Here is a 20345-nt window from a genome sequence, read left to right as displayed (position 1 = left end):
CTGTCCTTTTCTACAAGACATTTCATTTAGAAGACTTTCCTGAAATACTTTCTTCCTGAAATAGACAGAACTGTAGGCCGATGTGTCATTTTAGTTAATCAAAACAAGTAGGCAAATTAGTCTCTTTTATTTTTTTAATGAATGTAATTTAACGGCATTTAATTTGCATACAGGAAAGTTCACCCAGAAAAAAAAGAAGTCTGCATTATAGCACTTTTGTAAACCTCCACAAAGCCCTTCATTAGGAGACCTAATTGATTTTTCCTACCCACTCCTGGGGGGGAGAAAGCTATAACAGTACCTGCTTATTCACTCAGAGAAGAAATGGGTGTGCCTGATGTTTCAAGCAGAGATTTGGGTTAAAAAGTCCTGTGGCTCTGTTCTTGCAGGGAGACCTTGGCCAATGCTTGTTCTGAGCATTCAGGAAATCTGTTTTTCTGAGCAATAGGGGAACATCGCTCATCTGCTTGGTGTCCTCCCCATGGGCCCAATTTATTTCAGCTTGCAGCCTTCACTGGAATTATTATATTTCTTGTTTATTTAAACCTGCTTTATTCTGAAAGAGGAACTTTGCAGCTTTTTACAGTGACACATAGGATATGCCATATAAAATAAATGAGAAAGTGAGGCCAATTTGAATCAGAAAGCCAGGACAATACGATGAAGCCAGGATGAGAGGTCAGTACAGGAAGTATATGCCAGGAGAGCTCTGGTGGTTGATAGAGTTAGGTCATCCATTTGGCTATGGGTTGCAAAGAGACCAGAGCAAGAAGAGAAACAAAAACAGTTGTAAGATTTAGTGTCCAGAAGCTGAAGCAAAAGGGGTTGATCTCAAACCTACCTTTGCCCAGTGTTGGAACTTGATATGATTTTTCCCACGGACCTGCATCAAGATGGCACTGTGTGATGTAATGGACCAGCTCTTCAAAACCTTTCCTCCAGAAATATGGCTTTTCTTGGTACAGGTCCTTTTCTCATTGACTGAAAGAGGCTTGCCTTTGGGCTGGTAGCTCTTTTAAGCAAGCAGGGCATAGCAGCTATACGATAGTCATCTACCCCCACCAGCGCCCATAACCCTGAGCCTTGCCAGCATGCTCCCTGAATGTACATTTCGCACGCAGGTGACAAAACTGCAGCCCAGGGAATTAAAAGAGCTTGCCTATGGCAAGCAATTCAACATTTGGTGGTAGAGCCAGGTCTAGACCCTTCTTCTCCTGCCTCACACCCTACAACTCTTCTCTTTTCACTGAGCTGATCCCATGTACAGTAAGAAGATCACTGTGTTTGTGGACTTTTTTTTTTTTTTTTGGAGTCAGTTGACAGTCACTGCAGAAGCTTTCTTAACTGTGTCCTGTAGACGTGAGAGACATCATCACAAGGAATCAGAAGGCTGGTGCATTTAAAGCTGGGAAAATATCAAGCTGGTAAGATACCTTCCTGCATTAAAACATTCTGGTTTTCTGGATGATAATTAAGGATAATAATAGCTAATATTTACTGAGCACTTACTGTGGGTCAGGCACTGTTCTAAGCACTTTAAAAATACCTTATTTAATGTTCAGAAGAATCCATAAGGAGGCAGGCAGGCATTTTCATTATCTTTGGTCAATGAGGAAAACTGAAGTATATTGAACCCTGGGTTGGGAATGATTTCAGGATTGAGAGTATACAGTCTGAGGCTGAAATAAGCCTTCCTGGGACCTCCTTATGAAGACTCTATTCCTCTGGTTCTCAACCTGGGGGCAGTCTTGCCCCCAGGTTCTCTTTCATTGTCCTGACTCAGGGGGAGAGGATTGCTAGTGGCATCTAGTAGACAGAGGCCACCCTCCTGCAATGCACAAGACAGTGCCCACGACAAAGACCTATCTGGCCCAAAATGTCAGTAGTCCAAGATTGAGAAACCCTGCTCTCTTCATGGTTTTGAAATAGTCTAGTATCCATTCCCTTTTAGATTCTGTTCATTCTTATTCAAACTTGGACAAATGCTTACCCTCAACCAAAACAATGGTGTTTTCGGTGATGCTACATTTTCTTTTGCCCTGATGATAGGACCTAGAAGAGCGAGGAATCATTTCGTACTTTCCACATGAAATATCTGTATTTGTGCATTTTTCATTTATATGTTGAACCCCAGACATTAGAAGAACAATCTGATTTTTAACTGATTATTTTATTTATTTATTACTGCTAATCTGTCATCCTTTGATATTTTGAGTTTTTTCTGTGTTGAAGATGATTTCCCACCCCAACTACTCAGTTTGGGGATAAAAAAAAAAGATGAATTAACAGCAACAACACTTAAAAAACCTCCAGTGGTAAACTTATTGGGCTGAGGCCATGGAATAGCAGTAATTATTTTTCTCTGATGTCAGCTAGTGAAGGTAAGGAAGTGGCCATATATGTGTTGTTTTAAAATCCTGCAGTAGAATGTCAGCATAAGCTGGTGGCACAGGGGGTGGGATGCCCTGTGTTTCTCATTTATTAACAAACCAGTTTCGTTTCCCAGAAAGCCTCGGGCAGGTCAGGAGAAAAGAACCATCTGCTACCTGTGTCCTCTTCATTCTTAGGGAGGCCTTTACACCACAGTGAGGACTGCCATACCCTTCTGGGGAGGACTTCATTTTGGGACGTGATTTTCAACCTGGTCTTTTAGTTATCAATCAAAAGCACATTTTCTATGTTGTCCTCATTTACATTTATTTAATGCTTAAGGTCATTTGTGACCATTTGAGTGTATTTCAGCATATGGAATCAGGGAATAATAGATTCAGCATCATGCTGTGAAGAGAGATTGTGTTTTTACAAGACATAATGTTGTTTACTGGGTGTTAATAATCACTAATTAATAAACATACCTAGATTTTGAAAATGTTCCATTTTGAAGAATAAAAAATGTCAGGTGTTTAACTTAGGGAATGCACAGTATTTTCTGTCATCTCTTCATAAAATAATTAAGTTACATAAAGAAGCAAAATGTCATTATTCAACACAGGATGTATCGAAAATGGCCTTTGTCTCTATCTGTTCTCAGAAATGCTCTAACTATATTGTTCTGGTATGTACGTGGACATATAGTTTGTGTGTCAATAGTCATTTAGGAACCTACAAGATGAGGGGTTTGTTTTATTTTTTCTTTTATCTCATATTTAATTGTGGTCAGTTTTTTCTCTTTTAACCACTGTAAGCATTTTGTCCAAAGTCTACTAAAGCACTTTGCCAGAAAACTGGGGGATGAGGCAGTCCTTGAAATGCCTTGATCTCATAAGAAGAAGCTACTTGACCACTTAACCTTCCAGAAGCTAAGAGGAACTGCCAACCAGTGATGTAATAATCAGCATTTCCCTTCTCTCCACTGCTTTCCCACCCATAACCAGTACAATATGATGAGCACATTAGTTCCATGCAAGAAGAAATAAAAGGAAACTGTTCACAAAAGAACTAAGATATAGTTCACTCTTCTTTTTTAGTGCCTCAATGCATATGCAGAATTTCTCCTCCAAATTGGAGGTGTGGAATAACGGTAGCGACAGATAACTGAGAGGTATTTACCATAGCTACAAAGCCCACCTGTGAGCCAAATATTTCTGCTATTAAAAAGCACTTCAAAGCTTGACATGAAGTTTGGAACAGCTGAATGTCTCCTGTGACTTCATTACGATGTAGCAGCAGAACGAGTATCATGGTATTGAGAACTCTGGGCTTAGGAAATGGTGGCTTTTAAAAAGGAACAAGAAACCACCCAGGAATGTGAACAGCCCCCAGGCTTCCTTTCCCGAGGCTGTGACAGGGTGCTCGCTCAGCGACAACCTGCACTCCTGCCTCTCAGCCAGGGTGGACCCAGGCTGCGTGGGGCCTGAAACATGTTGAGGGCCCTCGTGAGGAGAATGGATTTGATTATACCTTACTTGGGCAAATTCTTTGGAAGCATTTGACTTGGGCTCCTGGTGGGCCTTGGAAGGAATCTGTGCAAGTGAGGGACCTGAACACGTAAGCTTCAGCAGCTCCATAGGGAGTCCACCCCTGCTCCCCTCTTCATCACAGCCCTTGCCTAGAAAAACACTCCTCCTTTAAGAACAAAACTTTCTTACTCCCTCTGTTCCATTTTAATCCCCATCTATTGTTTTTTTTTTATTTTTTAAAGATTTTATTTATTTATTTGACAGAGACAGCGAGAGAGGGAACACAAGCAGGGGGAGTGGGAGAGGGAGAAGCAGGCTTCCCGTGGAGCAGGGAGCCCGACGCGACACTCGATCCCAGGACCCCAGGATCATGACCTGAGCCGAAGGCAGATGCTTAACAACTGAGCCACCCAGGCACTCCTATCCCAGTTGTTGCTTTGTGTGACAGACATGTTTGTGGAGGCCTGGAAGCTTTAGCCCTGACCAAGAAAGATCTAGGACATACATAGACGAAGCATCATATCCATTTTGTCTCACAGATCTTAATACAGTCATTTGATGGTTCATTTGTTTGTCCATCCATGCAGCTATCCATTCATTTACCTAACAGGTCCAAGGTATTCTGTCTTGGGGAGCATAAATACAGAGTTATCGAGAGTAGCTCTTGAACAAAGGAAATCGTGCTGCTAAATATAGCTAGAGAGTGGTTGAAAGAGCAAGGATATTTACGGCTTCTCAATAGTTAGGTTTATCTGAAGCTGTCTTCAAACCTGTGACTGTCTAATAAAGAAGCATTTGGAGCTTTTGATGTCTACATGTTTCTAGGTGTTCCAGAATTAGTGAATGGCGTCATTCTCCGGTTAATATTAGTTAACAGTTACAATTTTTTTTTAAAAACCTATCAAATATACCCTGCTGTGATATTAAAAGTAAGTTTCTGCCTAAGAAAAGAGTTTATCTTTGTGTGAAAATTGCTAGTGAATTTAGGCCCGGGACTTTTATTATTCTTTGATAAACCATTAATTTTAGTAAACTATGGAACTTATTATAATATTAAAGACTTCTTTATAACCCAAATTTCACCTTTATGTGGGCCCCCAGGACTGGCTATTGGCCCCATTGCCCTACTGCTTTTTAAGATTTATATCTTTTCGGATTGGTTAGCCCGGTGATGGGTATTAAGGAGGGCACATACTGCATGGAGCACTGGGTGTTACGTGAAAACAATGGATCGTGGATCACTACATCAAAAACCAATGATATATTGTATGGTGACTAACATAATATAATAAAATTAAAAACTACAAAAAAAAAAGATTTATATCTTTTCAGAGGCTCATTTTCTTCTAAAGGTTAAACCGGGGGTATGAAAAATGATTTTAAAGGTGTAAATCTCAACCAGGTGGAATCCTGTTGCTGATTTTTCTAGACCTTCTGCAGCCTGCCCTCACTTCCTTCACTCTCCTCATTCAATCTAGCTCCTCTGCTTCCCCAACACACACCTTCTCCCATGGCCCTCTCCTGTGGCCACCTGAGCCTCTGCACTTTCTGGACACATCTAGTCTGCCCTGTCTGTGGCCTTAGCCAGGCCTGTTCCCCTTCTCCTTGTCCTCCTAAATCCTTCCTTGTAGGATGGCCTAATTATCATTTCTCCTGCCTTCTCTGGCCCTAATCTTGTCATCCTTTTAGTTTCTGTTGGCCTTAGACTGGTCCCAGTCAAATATGCCGTATTCTCTTATTGCTCAAAGCATATTGTCTTTGTTTTTGTGGCCATTGGTTCATTCACTTCCTGACAAATATTTCAATCACTTTCTGTGCACCAAGTACTGTTCTAGGTGCTGGTGATGTCGTGATGAACAAGACTGAGAAAGTCCGTGCCTTCTTGGACTTCACGCTCTAGCAGGGGAGACAGAGAATTTTCTTGAAGGCAAGGATTCTGCTTAATATATTTTTGTATTCCCTGAAGCAATTAGTACACTTTATCCCTCTTATAGGAGAGGTTTTAAGATTTGTAGTTGGAGCACCTTTTGAAAGACATGAATCCATAAGGCTTATGGAACCAAATAATTTTTAGCAGGAGTGAGTCAGGCTTTAGAGACTAAGACATCAGTTTATACATCAGATAGCTGACTTTCATTTCAGGATAGGCTTCTTCTCAGGCATGCACATGCCGTGTCTGTAGACAAACTGAAATTGTAAGTAGGTGTTTATCTGTCCTTTGTCAGGTTGAAGAGGAAGGTTAGAAGAAGGTAACCAAGATAAGGAGGCTGAGGGCTCTCTTTGAGGAATTTTCTGATAAACTATACCTGTTAGTGGGTTTTGCTACAATTACGGTAACAGAATCTTGAGAACTGCTGAGAATTCTAGAGATGCCCCAGTCCCTTTTCCTTCCATTGCTATTCTGAATATGGGGAAATGAAATTACCATGTGTACTTTCTATTGCGAACATTTTTTTTTTTAAAGATTTTATTTATTTATTTGACAGAGAGAGACACAGTGAAAGAGCGAACACAAGCAAGGGGAGTGGGAGAGGGAGAAGCAGGCTTCCCGCTGAGCAGGGAGCCTGATGCGGGGCTCGATCCCAGGACCTGGGATCATGACCTGAGCCGAAGGCAGACGCTTAACAGCTGAGCCACCCAGGCGCCCCGCGAACATTTTTTATTTGCCTGACAAATTTAAAGATGGGCCCATGTCCCCTACGATTTAGTGTTCTGCACTGAAGAAACCAGCTCCCACAGGCATGTTATCCGGTTTCTGATATTTTGTTGGAGTTCTTCTTCTTGTATTAAAATGAGCCAGATTTTAACATTTGGGGACATTGTATTTTTTAGGCATCCTCTTAAACTGCAGCAAATTAAAAATTAAGGCCTTTTATTCTAGAATAACATTGTATTAACTCTTTGGACATGCACTTCCCTACTCTTCACCAAGATCAAAATCTCACCACCCAAATTCGGTCAAGTTCTATATTGATAGCCAGGTGTGCAGGTCGGACTACTATATATATCCTCTGTGGAAATGCCTTCCAGGTTTAAGAGAAAAATCACTCCTTCATAGAAATTTATATCACCGAAGTTACATATCAGATAAAAAGATCTTCATTTTCAAAAGATTTCCTCGCTTTAAAATGGAGAAGGGGCAATCTTAAAAAAATTTTTTTAGAGTATGACCACATCATAATCCATTGCTAAAAAATAATTTTTTACTTTAGTAATAGTCTGTTTTCAGTATTTTGCCATTGCAAACAATGCTGCAGTGAACTCATCTGTACATAGACTATACATTTGCAAGTATATCTACAGAACAAATTTTCAGAAGTGAACTTTGTGTATTCATATGACTCTACCAAAGTGTAAGTTACTACAACTTTGTAATATATTTTCCTATCTGTTAAGACTAGTCCCTTGTCATTATTCTTTCTTTTAGAATTTTCTAAAATTATGTTGGTATTTTTATTATACTGGCATTTTCATTGTGATTGAAAGAAATACAATTTATTAAGCCTTGACATCTTGATGACTGAGTCTTCCTATTCAAGAACAGGGCATTTTCTTTTTATTTAAGTTTTTCTAGATGTTTCATTAACATTTGAAATCTTTCTTCATTTTTCTTGTTAAGTTTTTTTTCAGAAACTAGTTTTGTTTCTCTTATAAATGAGATCTTCTCTTTCGTTATATTTTCTAACGGGTTGTTATTTGTATATATATAAAGAAAGCTATAGGGGTTTGTATAGGAAATGTTCAGTTGCCTCCATGAGTTATTATTTCTGCTAGTTTGTTGGTTTATTCTCTTGAGTTTTCCAAATAAACAATCCCATCATCTGCAAATGGTGATGATTTCTACTTCTTTCCAATTCTTATACCTCTTATTTTGTATCTCTTATATAATATTATTGAATAAAAATTTCCCAGATGATATTAAATGATAGGCATTTTGAGCCCGACTTTCTTGGGACTCCTGGAATGTTTCACCGTTATACATGGATTAGCATTTGAGTGGAAATATATAGGATATTTTTTACCTTGTTAAGGAAGTTTTTATTGATCTCCTTGTTTTTAAGAGATTGTGTTACAAATAAATATGGAACTTCAGCCCATACCTTTTTAGCATGAATGGAGCTGATCAAAATGTTTTTCTGACTTCACCTGTACCTATGACAACTCATATAACAGGTTTCTTAATATTATAGTATCTCTGTGTTTCTAGTCACTTGGTCATGGTGTCTTAATTCATCTCTTAACATGCTGTTGTATTCTAGTGTGTTGTCTGGAATTATTTTTATAACAAGTTTATTGAGATATAATTCACATACTGTATAATTCACCCACTTAAAGTGTACAATTTAATGGGTTTTAGGATATTCACAGAGTTGTGCAACCCTCATGATCAATTTTAGAACAATTTCATCACCCCTGAACAAAGTGACCCATTAGCAGCAACTGCCCATTGCCCCTCCCCCCTTTCTCTTTCCTAGCATCAGGGAGCCACTGATCTACTTTCTGGCTCTATGGATTTTCTTCTTCTGGACATTTCACATAAATGGAATCATATAATATGTGGTCCTTCATATCTGGTTTCTTTAACTTAACATAATTGTTTTGGGGTTCATCCATGTTTTAGCATGTATTGTGATGTCATTCTTTTTTATGGCTGAATAATATTCCACTGTACAGATAGAACACGTTTATTTTGTTTTAATTCCAGTGTAGTTAACATACAGTGTTGTATTAGTTTCAGGTGTATGATATAGTGATTTAACAATTCCTTACATAACTCAGTGCTCATCAAGATAAGCATACTGTTAGTCCCCTTCCCCTACTTCACCCATCCCCCAACCCACCTCCCCTCTGGTAACCATATGTTTGTTCTCTGTAGTTGAGAGTCTGTTTTTTGGTTTGTCTCTTTTTTTTTCTTTGTTCATTTGTTTTGTTTCTCAAATTCCACATATAAGTGAAATGATACAGTATTTGTCTTTCTCTGTCTGGCTTATTTCATTTAGCATTATACTCTATATCCATCCATGTTGTTGCAAATGGCAAGATTTCGTTCTTTTTATGGCTGAATAATATTCCATTGTATATATGTATATACTACATCCTTTTTATCCGTTCATCTATTGATAGACACTTAGGCTGCTTCTATAATTTGGCTATTGTAAATAATGCTGCAATAAATATACGGATGCATATAGCCCTTTGAATTTGTATTTCATATTCTTTGGATAAATACCCACTAGTGGAATTACTGAATCATAGGGTAGTTCTGTTTTTAAACTTTTGGGGAACCTCCATACTGTTTTCCACAGTGGCTGCACCGATTTGCATTCTCACCAACGGTGCATGAGAGTTCCTTTTTCTCCACATCCTTGCTAACACTTGTTTCTTGAGTTTTTGATTTTAGCCATTCTGACAGGTGTGAGGTGATATATCAATGTGGGTTTGATTTACATTTCCCTGATGATGAGTGATGTTGAGCATCTTTTCATGCGTCTGTTGGCCACGTATAGGTCTTCTTTGGAGAAATGTCTGTTCATGTCTTCTGCCCATTTTTTTATTTGTGGTTTTTTTGGTTGGTTGTTTTTGTTTTTTGCTGTTGAGTTGCATAAATTCTTTATATATCTTGGATACTAACCCTTTATCAGATGTCATTTGCAAATATATTCTTCCATTCAGTAGGTTGTCTTTTAGTTTTGTTGGTTGTTTCCTTTGCTGTGCCAAAGTTTTTTAAATTTTGATGTAGTCCCAATAGTTTATTTTTGCTTTTGTTTCCCTTGCCTCAGAAAACATATATAGAAAGATGTTGTTATGCCCAATGTCAGAGAAATTACTGCCTGTGCTGTCTTCCAGGATTTTTATGGTTTAAGGTCCTTAATCTATTTTGAGTTTACTTTTGTGTGTGATATAAGAAAGTGGTCCAGCGGGGCGCCTGGGTGGCTCAGTCGTTAAGCGTCTGCCTTCGGCTCAGGTCATGATCCCAGGGTCTTGGGATCGAGTCCCGCATCGGGCTCCCTGCTCCACGGGAAGTCTGCTTCTCCCTCTCCCACTCCCCCTGCTTGTGTTCCCTCTCTCGCTGTGTCTCTCTCTGTCACATAAATAAATAAAATCTTTAAAAAAAAAAAAAAAGAAAGTGGTCCAGCTTCTTTCTTTTGCATGTAGATGTCCATTTTTCCCAACACCATTTGTTGAGGTGAGTTTTTCCCATTGCATATTCTTCCCTCCTTTGTCAAAGATTAATTGGCCATATAATTGTGAGTTTATTTCTGGGCTTTCTATTCTGTTCTGTTGATCTCTGTATCTATTTTTGTGAGGTACCATACTATTTTGATTACTACAGCTTTGTAGTTTTGTAATATAACTTGAAGTCTGGAATTGTGATACCTCCAGTTTTGCTTTTCTTTCTTTCTTTCTTTCTTTCTTTCTTTCTTTCTTTCTTTCTTTCTTTCTTTCTTTTCTTTCCTCTCTCTTTCTTTCTTCCTTCCTTCCTTCCTTTCTTTTCCTTCCTTCCTTCCTTCCTTCCTTCCTTCCTTCCTTCCTTCCTTCCTTCTTTCTTTCAGTGAGAGAGAGCACAAGTCGCGAAAAGAAGGAGAAGGAGGCTCCCTGCTGAACAGGGAGCCCCATGCGGGGCTCAATCCCAGGACCCCAAGATCATAACCCAAGCCTAAGGCAGCTGCTTAACCAACTGAGCCCCCAGGTGCCCCTCCAGTTTTGCTTTTCTTTTTCAAGATTGCTTTGGCTATTTGGGGTCTTTTGTGACCCCATACAAATTTTAGGATTGTTTGGGGAGCCTGGGTGCCTCAGTCATTAAGCATCTGCCTTCAGCTCAGGTCATGATCCCAGGGTCCTGGGATCGAGCCCTGCATTGGGCTCTCTGCTCCACGGGAAGCCTGCTTCTCCTTTTGCCTTTCCCACTTGCCCCGCTTGTGTTCCCTCTCTTGCTGTGTCTCTCTCTGTCAAATAAATAAATAAAATCATAAATAAATAAATAAATAAATAAAAGACTTGATAAAACTATTATGGTTAAAAAAAAATTAGGATTGTTTGTTCCAGTTCTGTGAAAAATGCAGTTGGTATTTTAATAGGGATTGCATTGAATCTATAGATTGCTTTGGGTAGTATGGACATTTTAACAATATTTGTTCTTCCAATCCATGAGCATGGCATGTCTGTCCATTTGTTTGTGTTGTCTTCAACTTCTTTCATTAGTGTTTCATAGTTTTCACAGTATAGGTTTGTTACCTCCTTGGTTAAGTTTATCCCTAGGTATTTTATTATTTTTGGTGCAGTTGTAAATGGGATTGTTTTCTTAATTTCTCTTTCTGCTGCTTCATTATTAGTGTATAGAAATGCCACAAATTTCTTTACATTGATTTTGTATCCTGCAAACTTGCTGAATTCATTCATCAGTCCTAGTAGTGTTTTGGAGGATGGATAGACCACATTTTATTCATCCATTCATTGTTGACAATTGGGTTGTTTCCACTTTTTAGCTATTATGAATAGTGCTGCTGTGAACATTTGTGTACAAGTTCTTATGACAAGTTTAATTTCTCTTGGATGTATATAGCCATATAGTACCTCTATGTTTAACTTTCTGAGGAATTGCCAGACTGTTTTCCAAGTTGGCTGAATCATTTTACATTCCCACCAGCAGTATATTATGTTATCTGGGCTTTTTGTATTGATATTCATCAGTAAAATTGGTCCACGGTTTTATTGCACTATCTTTATTAATATCACTGGTATGCTGACTTCTTAAAAGAATTTGGAAACTTTTCTTATCTTTTGAGCCATCTAATCTGGGTCACTCTAAGTTGCTAGCATAATGCTAGATCAGAGCGATTTTTATCCCATTATTCTGGAAGTTACAATTTGAAGTTGGCAACAAATAGTGAAATTCTTATATTAAAATGCACTGTGCTTGAAAGTTCATAAATTTGAAAATGAACAAAAAAGAAAAGTGAATGAAAACATGAAAAAACAATAATGAATTTTGTGATTTCACATTTAATGGCACATAGTTGAAATTTGATATGAAATTAAAGCTAATTCTAATTTTTTATCATCACTTTGTTTTACTCCCATGTAAGTTAATCAGCTGTCATAATTATAGAATCAGAGATATTTGAAATGGGAAATATAATTAGTACCTTTCATTCCAAGATCTCAAAACCCCTTACCAGTCCTCCCTAACCAGTGTAGAATATACTGGTCACCAACTTAAGGGGTCCAAATGTTAGGCAAATCCGTCTTCCTTTTGGACTCTGAAATAAGTTTATTTCAGCTAAAATACAGACAAAAACACAGATCCAGAGAGTGGGATCAGTTTTAAAGTCAGTCCAGAGATATATAATAAGCTGGAGCCGTAGTTCTCAAACTTTAGTATCAGAATCATCTGTAGAACTTATGACACAGATTATTGGGTCCTATCCCTGGAGAGACTGAGGTAGGGCCCAAGAGTTTGCATTTCTAGCAGGTTCGCAGGTGACCCTGCTATTGCTGGTCTGGAGACCTTGCTTGAGAACCGCTGAAGTAGAGCTCTCTCTAAGAGTTTCCCATTAAATGCTGTAGTATTTCATTGCCTTAAAGTTGTCCCAGTTTTCACTCATTAAAGCCAGTTCCATCTACCTTATTCTCTTGTTTATTTTATTTTATAGATGTCATGTATTTACAAAGAAAGGACGGAACCTGACTTACTGTCAACTCTCAATTGTCTGTAGTTAATCACTCTTGTAGATCCTCTAAGGCAAAAATTTCATTGAGACCTAACATTACTTCCCCCTCACCTCTCTCCAAGCCTAATTTATAGTCTGGAAATGTAAATTAGTTTCACTTCAGGGTAAAAATCAATGAAGTTGGTCAGGTCATCTGTTTCAAGGAATTTATATAAATTAAATCCTGTTTCGGTGAATCTGTGATGTTGCTTCCTTCCCTTAGTGATCCGGTGAGAAGTGGTTTTTTTTGTTTTTTGTTTTTAATTGAAGTATAGTTGACACACGATGTTATATTAGTTTCAGGTGCAGAGCATAGTGATTCCACAAGTCTCTATGTTATGCTGTACTCACCACATTATTATAGTACCATTGACTATCTTCCCTATGCTGTACGTTTTATCACCATGACTTGTTCTTTCTGGAAGCTAGAAGCTTGTATCTTCCACCCCCCTTCACCCATTTTGCCTATCCCCTCACCTTCCTCCACTCTGGCAACCATGTTTGTTCTCTGTATTTATGGGTCTGTTTCTGCTTTTTGTTTGTTTATTCATTTATTTTGTCTTTTGGGTTCTATGTGTAAGTGAAATCATACGGTGTTTGTCTTTATTGGGCTTATTTCACTTAGCATAATATCCTCTGGATCCATCCATGTTGTCTCACATGGCAAGATGCCATTCTTTTTATGGCTGAGTAATATTCCATAGCACACATATTCACCACATCTTCTTTACCCATTCATCTACTGATGGACCCTTGGGTTGCTTCCATATCTTGGCTATTGTAAATAATGCTGCAATAAACACAGGAGTACATATATCTTTTCAAATTAGTGTTTTTGTTTTCTTTGAGTAAATACCCAGCAGTGGAATTATTGGATCACAGGGTATTTCTATTTTTAATTTTTTGAGGAACCTTGATACTGTTTCCCAAAGTGGCTGCATCAACTTACATTCCCACCATTAGTGCACATGGGTTCCTTTTTCTCTACATCCTTGCTAACACTTGTTATTTCTTGTCTTTTTGATTCTAGCATTTTGACAGATATAAGGTGATATCTCATTGTGGTTTTGATTTGCATTTCCCTGATGAGTGATGCTGAGCATCTTTTCATGTGTCTGTTGGCCATCTGGATGTCTTCTTTGGACAGGTCCTCTGCCCATTTTTCAACGGGATTATTATTATTATTATTAATTTTGTGTTGAGTTATATAAGTTCTTTATATAGTGGGGAGTGCTCTTAATTAATTCTGTCTTTAGGGTGAATGTTGCTTCCCTGAAGTGGCATCCTCTTTAAAATATCTCTTTTGAAAATAAACACATTGGACACATGGAACTAAAAGTCTAGACCTATGGCTAAAAAGTATTCTAAATCCAAGTCCATACTGGTAAAGATCTTCTGGAACATGCTTCTCAAGTGGTCCCAGACCCATTTCATAGGAACTACCTGTGGTACTTATTTTAAAAACAAAATTTCCTTACTGAATTAGACTCCTGGGGGTTGAGGTTCATAAATCTCACATTTTAACAATCTCCCAAGGTGATTCTAATATATCTGGATCAAAGATCACACTTTGATTAACTCATTTTACCCCTAGATTGCTGTTCAGTGTAGCATACCAGCTGAAAGCACAAAGGTGAATATGGGGCGCCTGGGTGGCTCAGATGGTTAAGCATCTGCCTTCAGCTCAGGTCATGATCTCCAGGTCCTGGGTTGGAGCCCCACGTCGGGCTCCCTGCTCAGCAGGGAGTCTGCTTCTACCTCTTCCTCTGCCTCTCCCCACTGCTCCTGCTTTCTCTCTCTCTGTATCTCTCTGTCTCAAATGAATAAATAAAAAATTATTAAAAAAATAAAAGAAAGCACAAAGGTGTATCTATGGACACCCTGCTGTTTGTCCTTAAGAGAGGTTGTTTGTTTTTGTTTTTGTTCGGTTTTTGTTTTTTTTTTTCCTTCCATTAGAGGGCTTTATTTCTCACTTTGGACTCTGAATTCATTCATTCCTTTCTTTTCTTCTCTCTTCTCTTCCTTTTCTTTTCTTTTCTTCTCTTGTAGGCTCTACACCTAGCCTGGAGCCCAACACAGGGCTTGAACTCACAACCCTGAGATCAAGACCAGAGCTGAGATCAAGAGCTGGACACTTAACTGACTGAGCCACCCAGGCGCCCTGGACTCTGAATTTCTATGGTGTCATCTTAATGATGTGCATGGCAGTGGGAGGGGCAAAGTTATACAGACAAGGGAGTAATTCTGATCAGTTTCTTGTCTACATTACAGCTCTTACTTTTGGGATTCAACAAGGAGCACACATCAGAGGTGGAAGAGGCCCTTTGAGATAATCCACCTGTGTGCCCACCTCTGCACCTGTTTGTAATTACGGGGGACATTCCTGTTTGGTTGTCACAATGACTAAGGGATATTACTAGTACCAGAGGGAGCAGAGATGGTAAACATCCTACAGTGCCAGGGACAGTCCACTACAATTCAGAATTGTCCTGTCCCAAATGCCAATACTACTCCAGTTGAGAAACAATTCCACACTAGTTGAGAAAAATGGAGATCCAGAAATAACACTTGGATCTCTTTTATCTTTTTATCTTTCATAGCACTGCTTATTTTTTGGACTTTTTTTTTTTTTTTTGCTGTGTCTGTCTTACATACACTCTTCTTCTTCTTCTTCTTTTTTTTCAGTAGGCTTCACAGCCAGTGTGGAGCCCAAAGCAGGGTTTGAACTCATGACCCTGAGATCAAAACTGGAGCTGAGATCAAGAGTCAGATGCTTAACCAACTGAGCCACGTATGTGCCCCATACACTCTTCTTTGTTAGTGAATAACATTTTTACCTAAAATATTTTACTAAATTAGCTGTTATTCTGGTCCAACTTGTATCATTCAGTCCAAGGTAATAAAATGTAACTTAGAGTCTGCTCCATGTAAAGCACTATCATGAGCTCTTTAGAGGTTACAAATATTAGTAAGGTGAGGTTTCTGTCTTAGGAAGCTCAAGCTATCCAAATGAGAGACAGATACTTGCCCGACTACCAAGGCATAAGACAGAGTCTGCTCTAGTTGGGTTAATCGTGCTATGTAAGGATAAAGAGAAAATCAGCCAATCCAAGGCAGAGGGACCTGAGAAAGAGTGAAGGACGTGGCCCTTAAGGTATGATTTAGCACATGAAAGGCAAGTGAAGAAAAGCAGTTGAAGAGGGCATTGTAGGTATGAAAAACAAGGAGGAAATCATCAAAGGCATGGAGGTAGAAGAGATGTGTCCTGGGGCGTGGGTGGCTCAGACGGTTAAGTGTCTGCCTTCTGTTCAGGTCGTGATCCCTGGGTCCTGGAATCAAGCCCCCTGTTGGGCTCTCTGCTCAGCAGGGAGCCTGCTTCTCCCGCTCCCTCTGCCCCTCTCCCTGCTTGTTCTCTCTCGCTCTGTCTCTCTCTCTCAAATAAATAAATAAAATCTTTTAAAAAAGAAGAAGAAGAAAAGAAAAATGTGTCCAGGCAAATTTAGTTCTCTGGTGTGATGAATGGGGACAGGCCGAATTTAGTTCTCTGGTGTGATGAGGCCAACAGACCAGTTAAACAGAAGTCATTGCATTGAGGTGGAGGAGAGAGGCAAATGGGACAGAGCATGTAAAGGGACTTCTGAGGTATCAGGCAAAGTTCTATTTCTTGATCTGCGTTGTGGTTACAAAAGTATTTGCCTCATAATTAAGGCATTTTTTGTTTCATGTAGTTTTCTGTTTCAGTGTTTTATTCTACAATAAAAAGGGTTGTTGTTGTTTTTTTCTTTTTTCTTTTTTTTTTTTGCTTGTTTTGAAAGCTATCTCAGTGGTTCCCAAGAACAGGAAATAGGTATCCAGGCCTGAATGAGAGCAGAAACCAGTGAGCAAATACAGGGGCCATTCTGGAGAATGGAGGAGGAGTAATAGAGCAGTTTGGGACATGCTACATTCATGTGGTTGTAGAACATAAATGTGTGTTCTGTATGTGACAGTAACTAGTAGGCGGTTAAGAACCAGTTAGGCGGTTAAAGTTCAAATCTCAGGAAATGTGCTAGAAGATTTGGAGATCAACATGAAAAGAGTAGAGCACAGCTACGGAAACTGGAACATAAAAGAAGATGGCTAAGGAGAGAATCTTAGAAATATCTGTTTGGGGGGCAGAGTAATAGGGGCCAGTCAGGGATACAGAGAAGGAGCTGGAGATAGGAAGGCTGATGTAGGGTGGTATGGTATAAAACTGCTCCTTGACGGAAGCAAGTCCAGGAGAGAATTTCAAGGAGAGGGGGACCAGCAGTGTTAGCTACTGCAGATCACTGAAGGTCTAGCAAATTGCGAAGCAGTGCTCCTGTCTGTTGTGAGAAAGGTTAGATGGCAAGGGCAAGTGAATCAATGAGAGTAGACTCCTGCCAAAGCGTTGATGGCGAAGGCAAAGAGCCAAGTAGTATGTGTATCGAGGAGAAGCAGAGTTGGGGGAAGAGGGGAGCATGTTGTTAGGCATGCCACCACAGCCAAGGAAGAAGAACTAAGTAATATATGAAGTGAGGGGGGTGGGATGGGGGCAGATTTGATGCCGCAAGGCCTAGAGTGGTGCTTCTCAAAGTATGGTCCCCAGACCAGCAGTATCAGCACCACTTGGAAATTTGTTAGAAGTGCAGATTTGCAGCCTCCACCCCAGACCTACTGAATCAGAAACTCTGGGACTGAAGCCTGAAATCTGTGTTTTAACAAACCTACTGAGCATTCTGATGCATGCTCAAGTTTGAAAGCCACTAAGCTAGAGGAAAAAGGGAGTGGTTTAATCCTGCACATAGGTGGGGAGGCTGTCCTTGAAAGGATGAGTAACCCTACTTGCTTTTAGACAAGAGGCAAAGAGAAAAGATGAAGAGGGAAAAGATATCAGATAGCCCCAGGCTCATGGTGAGGTCGTCTTAAAGAACAAAGACCTGGAATGTTGGGGAGCTGAAAACAGGGATGTGTGCATCCAGCCTCCAAACCCTTTGCCTCCTGTATACTTTGTCTAAGATTTAACTCTTCTTCCTCTTTCCTCTCCAAATCCTGCCTTAAAATCACATTCTACCTTCCACCTTATTCAGCATACCGTCCCCAACATGACAATCTGTAATTATTTTGTTTCATTTCCAAAAAAGACTATTTGTTTCCTTTGACTGTTTTAATTTTGTTACTTAGAAACAGGTCCTCTTTGTCCTACCCTTCACAGCCTCCAGAGAAGTGCTGAATAACCCTGTGGTTGGACTGGCTCCCAAGTTAGGAAATCAACACATTAGTGTTCTCTCTCATTCTTGGTTTTCTGTTCTAGATTTAGGCTCCTTTCCCCAAGTGTCTAAAACACTATTATAGAATGTTCTAGCGTATGGCATTTTGAAAGTCTAAAAGATCAGGAAAAATGGAGGGACAAGTGACAAATAGGGAAGTATTTGAAAGAAGAGAAATGATTCCCCAGTTTATGTAAATACTATAAATGACTTGAATGGACGCTCTGTAAGGGTGAGCTATGCCCAGACAGACTTTGTGATGTAAGATATAAACCGTGGGAAGGGCTCCCGGAGTCTGTTGCAAGGAAGAATGCCTGTAATATCTATGTGAAGAAAACTGCTGTCTTCCCCACTGCTGGTAAGACAGCTTGTGTAGTTGTTTGTTTGTTTGTTTGTTTTTAATAACTCTAAGCTCATTACATTTGGCAAGCATAATCAAGAATTGTATCAATACAATGCAAAAACACAGGGGTGACCTTTTTAACAGCAGAGTTAAAAACTGTGACTCACTCCCCAATGAGGAGTTGGCAAATATAATGGTAAACAAATACTAACTGTAGGAATGTGAGAAAAGAAAGGCCTTAAATCTGTAGAGGGAGAGCTATCTGTGAGCACCACAGTGAAATACAAATTAGATTAAACATGTTTGACATTGGGTTTTATTACAAACTTAAAATAGAGACTTTCTGTTTGAGAATTTTTTAAAATTTTATTTATTTATTTATTTATTTATTGGTGTGAGTTTTAAATCACAAGGTAGGAATCCTATCAGAAATTGACTTAGCTTTGCATTTCAGGTTGACACTCCGAAGTCAAAGCCAGAAAGAAAAAAAATCTAAGTTAATGCAAGAGTAAGGGAAAGGAAACTAATATTTATTGAGCCCTGATAATGTACTTTCATGTATTCTAGCTCATTGGATTCTTTATCGTTGTGCAATGCAACTAATGTCTGTAACAGACGAAGGCCATGGTACTATCTCCCAGCCCCACTGGCCTGTGAGTGGTGGAGCTGGTATTTGAACTCAGAGCTTTCTAGCTAGCTGTAAGCCCAGCATTCTTCCTGCTGTGCAATATCTGTTAGACTTACTAGGTTTGCCATGCCTGTAGCTATTAAGATTTTTCTAAAGCATGAGGAATTCTGTAGTGATTCTGTAAAATTATACTTTGCTTTGTAATGAATTTCAAACAGAAATAAGATTTTGACATTGTGGTGAAATAAAATGGAGAAAACATACATTTTACTTCAGTGTCAGTATAATTATAAGTAACACATGGGCATGATTTGGGGTTTAGAAGAACCATCCTTTACTTGTCTTTGCATCTGAATGTGACGCCTTAGATTGTAAAGTTCATATAGGCCAAGGGGCCTAGTAGTATGTATGTAGACACCTGCTCTCTTTCAGAAAACATTTCCTTTTTAGCTTTTCTTTAACAGTTTGTTGAGGTAAAATTGGCATCCAATAAACTGTATGCATAATTTTATAAGTTTTGAAATCTGTGTACGCCTTTGAAACCATCACCACAGTCCAAATACTGAACATATCTCTCACCCCCAAAACTTCCTTCTTGCCCTTTGGTAATCCCTCCTTTCTGCTTCTTGAAGTTTCCTCCCTCTCCACTGATTTGTTATCCCTCATCTTACGTGAGTTTATATTTTCTACAGTTTTAAATAAATGGAATCATTAAGTATGTGCTTTTTTTTTTTTAAAGTCAGTGTTCTTTCAATTAGTAAAAGTATTTTGAGATTCATTTATGTTGTTGCAGGCATCAATAGTTGTTTCCTTTTTATTCCTGAGTAGTGTCTCATATACTACAATTTGTTCCTGCTTTCACTCTTTGATGAACTTTTGGGTTGTTGCCAATTTGGGGCTGTTGCAAATGAAACTGTTAGGAATATTTACGTACACATATGGTATGTGGATATGTTTTATATGGATATGTGCTTTCCCTTCTCTGGGGTAAATACCTAGGAGTGGAACAGCTAGATCATATAGAGGCACAAATGTAACAATGTTTTAAGGAAACTGACAAACTGTTTTCCAAAGTGGTTGTACTATTTTATATTCTCATCGGTGGTGTCAGAGAGTTCCATTTTGTCTACATCCTCGCCAACACTGTATATGGTCAATCTTTTAAACTACAGCTTTTCTAGTAAGTATATAGTAGTATCTCATTAGGGTTTTAATTTGAATTTTCCTAATTACTAATGATGTTGGATATTTTTTCATGTGCTTATTTGCCACTTATATATCTTTGGTAAAGTGTCTGTTCAAATGCTTTACCCACTTTTTTTTTATGGGGTTGCTTATTTTCTTATTAACATACTCTGGGAGTTATGTTTTTTCTATGTTTATATGTAAGCTTTATATGATATAAGCTTTTATCAGACATATGATTTGCAAATATTTCGCCCCCTAAGACCTGTGGCTTTCTCTTCCCATTCACCTCATAGCATCTTTCAAACT

General features: G+C 38.9%; 1 protein-coding gene across 9 annotated transcripts in view; it reads left to right on the top strand.

Annotated features, from left to right (window-relative positions):
- The window catches only part of CAMKMT (calmodulin-lysine N-methyltransferase), a 431738-nt gene that overhangs the window by 333422 nt on the left and 77971 nt on the right, over window positions 1-20345 (top strand). For 7 of the 9 annotated variants that reach the window (XM_064572538.1, XM_064572539.1, XM_064572540.1 and 4 more), the window contains exon 7: window positions 1358-1424. The exons of the other annotated variants lie outside the window; for them this stretch is intronic. In XM_064572538.1, coding sequence (XP_064428608.1) covers window positions 1358-1424 — 67 coding nt within the window. The remainder of the gene's footprint in view (window positions 1-1357; window positions 1425-20345) is intronic. 9 annotated transcript variants of the gene reach the window in all.

Source organism: Mirounga angustirostris, unplaced genomic scaffold, assembly GCF_029215605.1.
Source record: "Mirounga angustirostris isolate CCGP_5_RB_7025 unplaced genomic scaffold, mMirAng1.0.hap1 SCAF_10, whole genome shotgun sequence".
Lineage (NCBI taxonomy): Eukaryota > Metazoa > Chordata > Mammalia > Carnivora > Phocidae > Mirounga > Mirounga angustirostris.
Note: the sequence above shows the minus strand (reverse complement) of the source record. Positions and strands in the feature narration are given on the sequence as shown.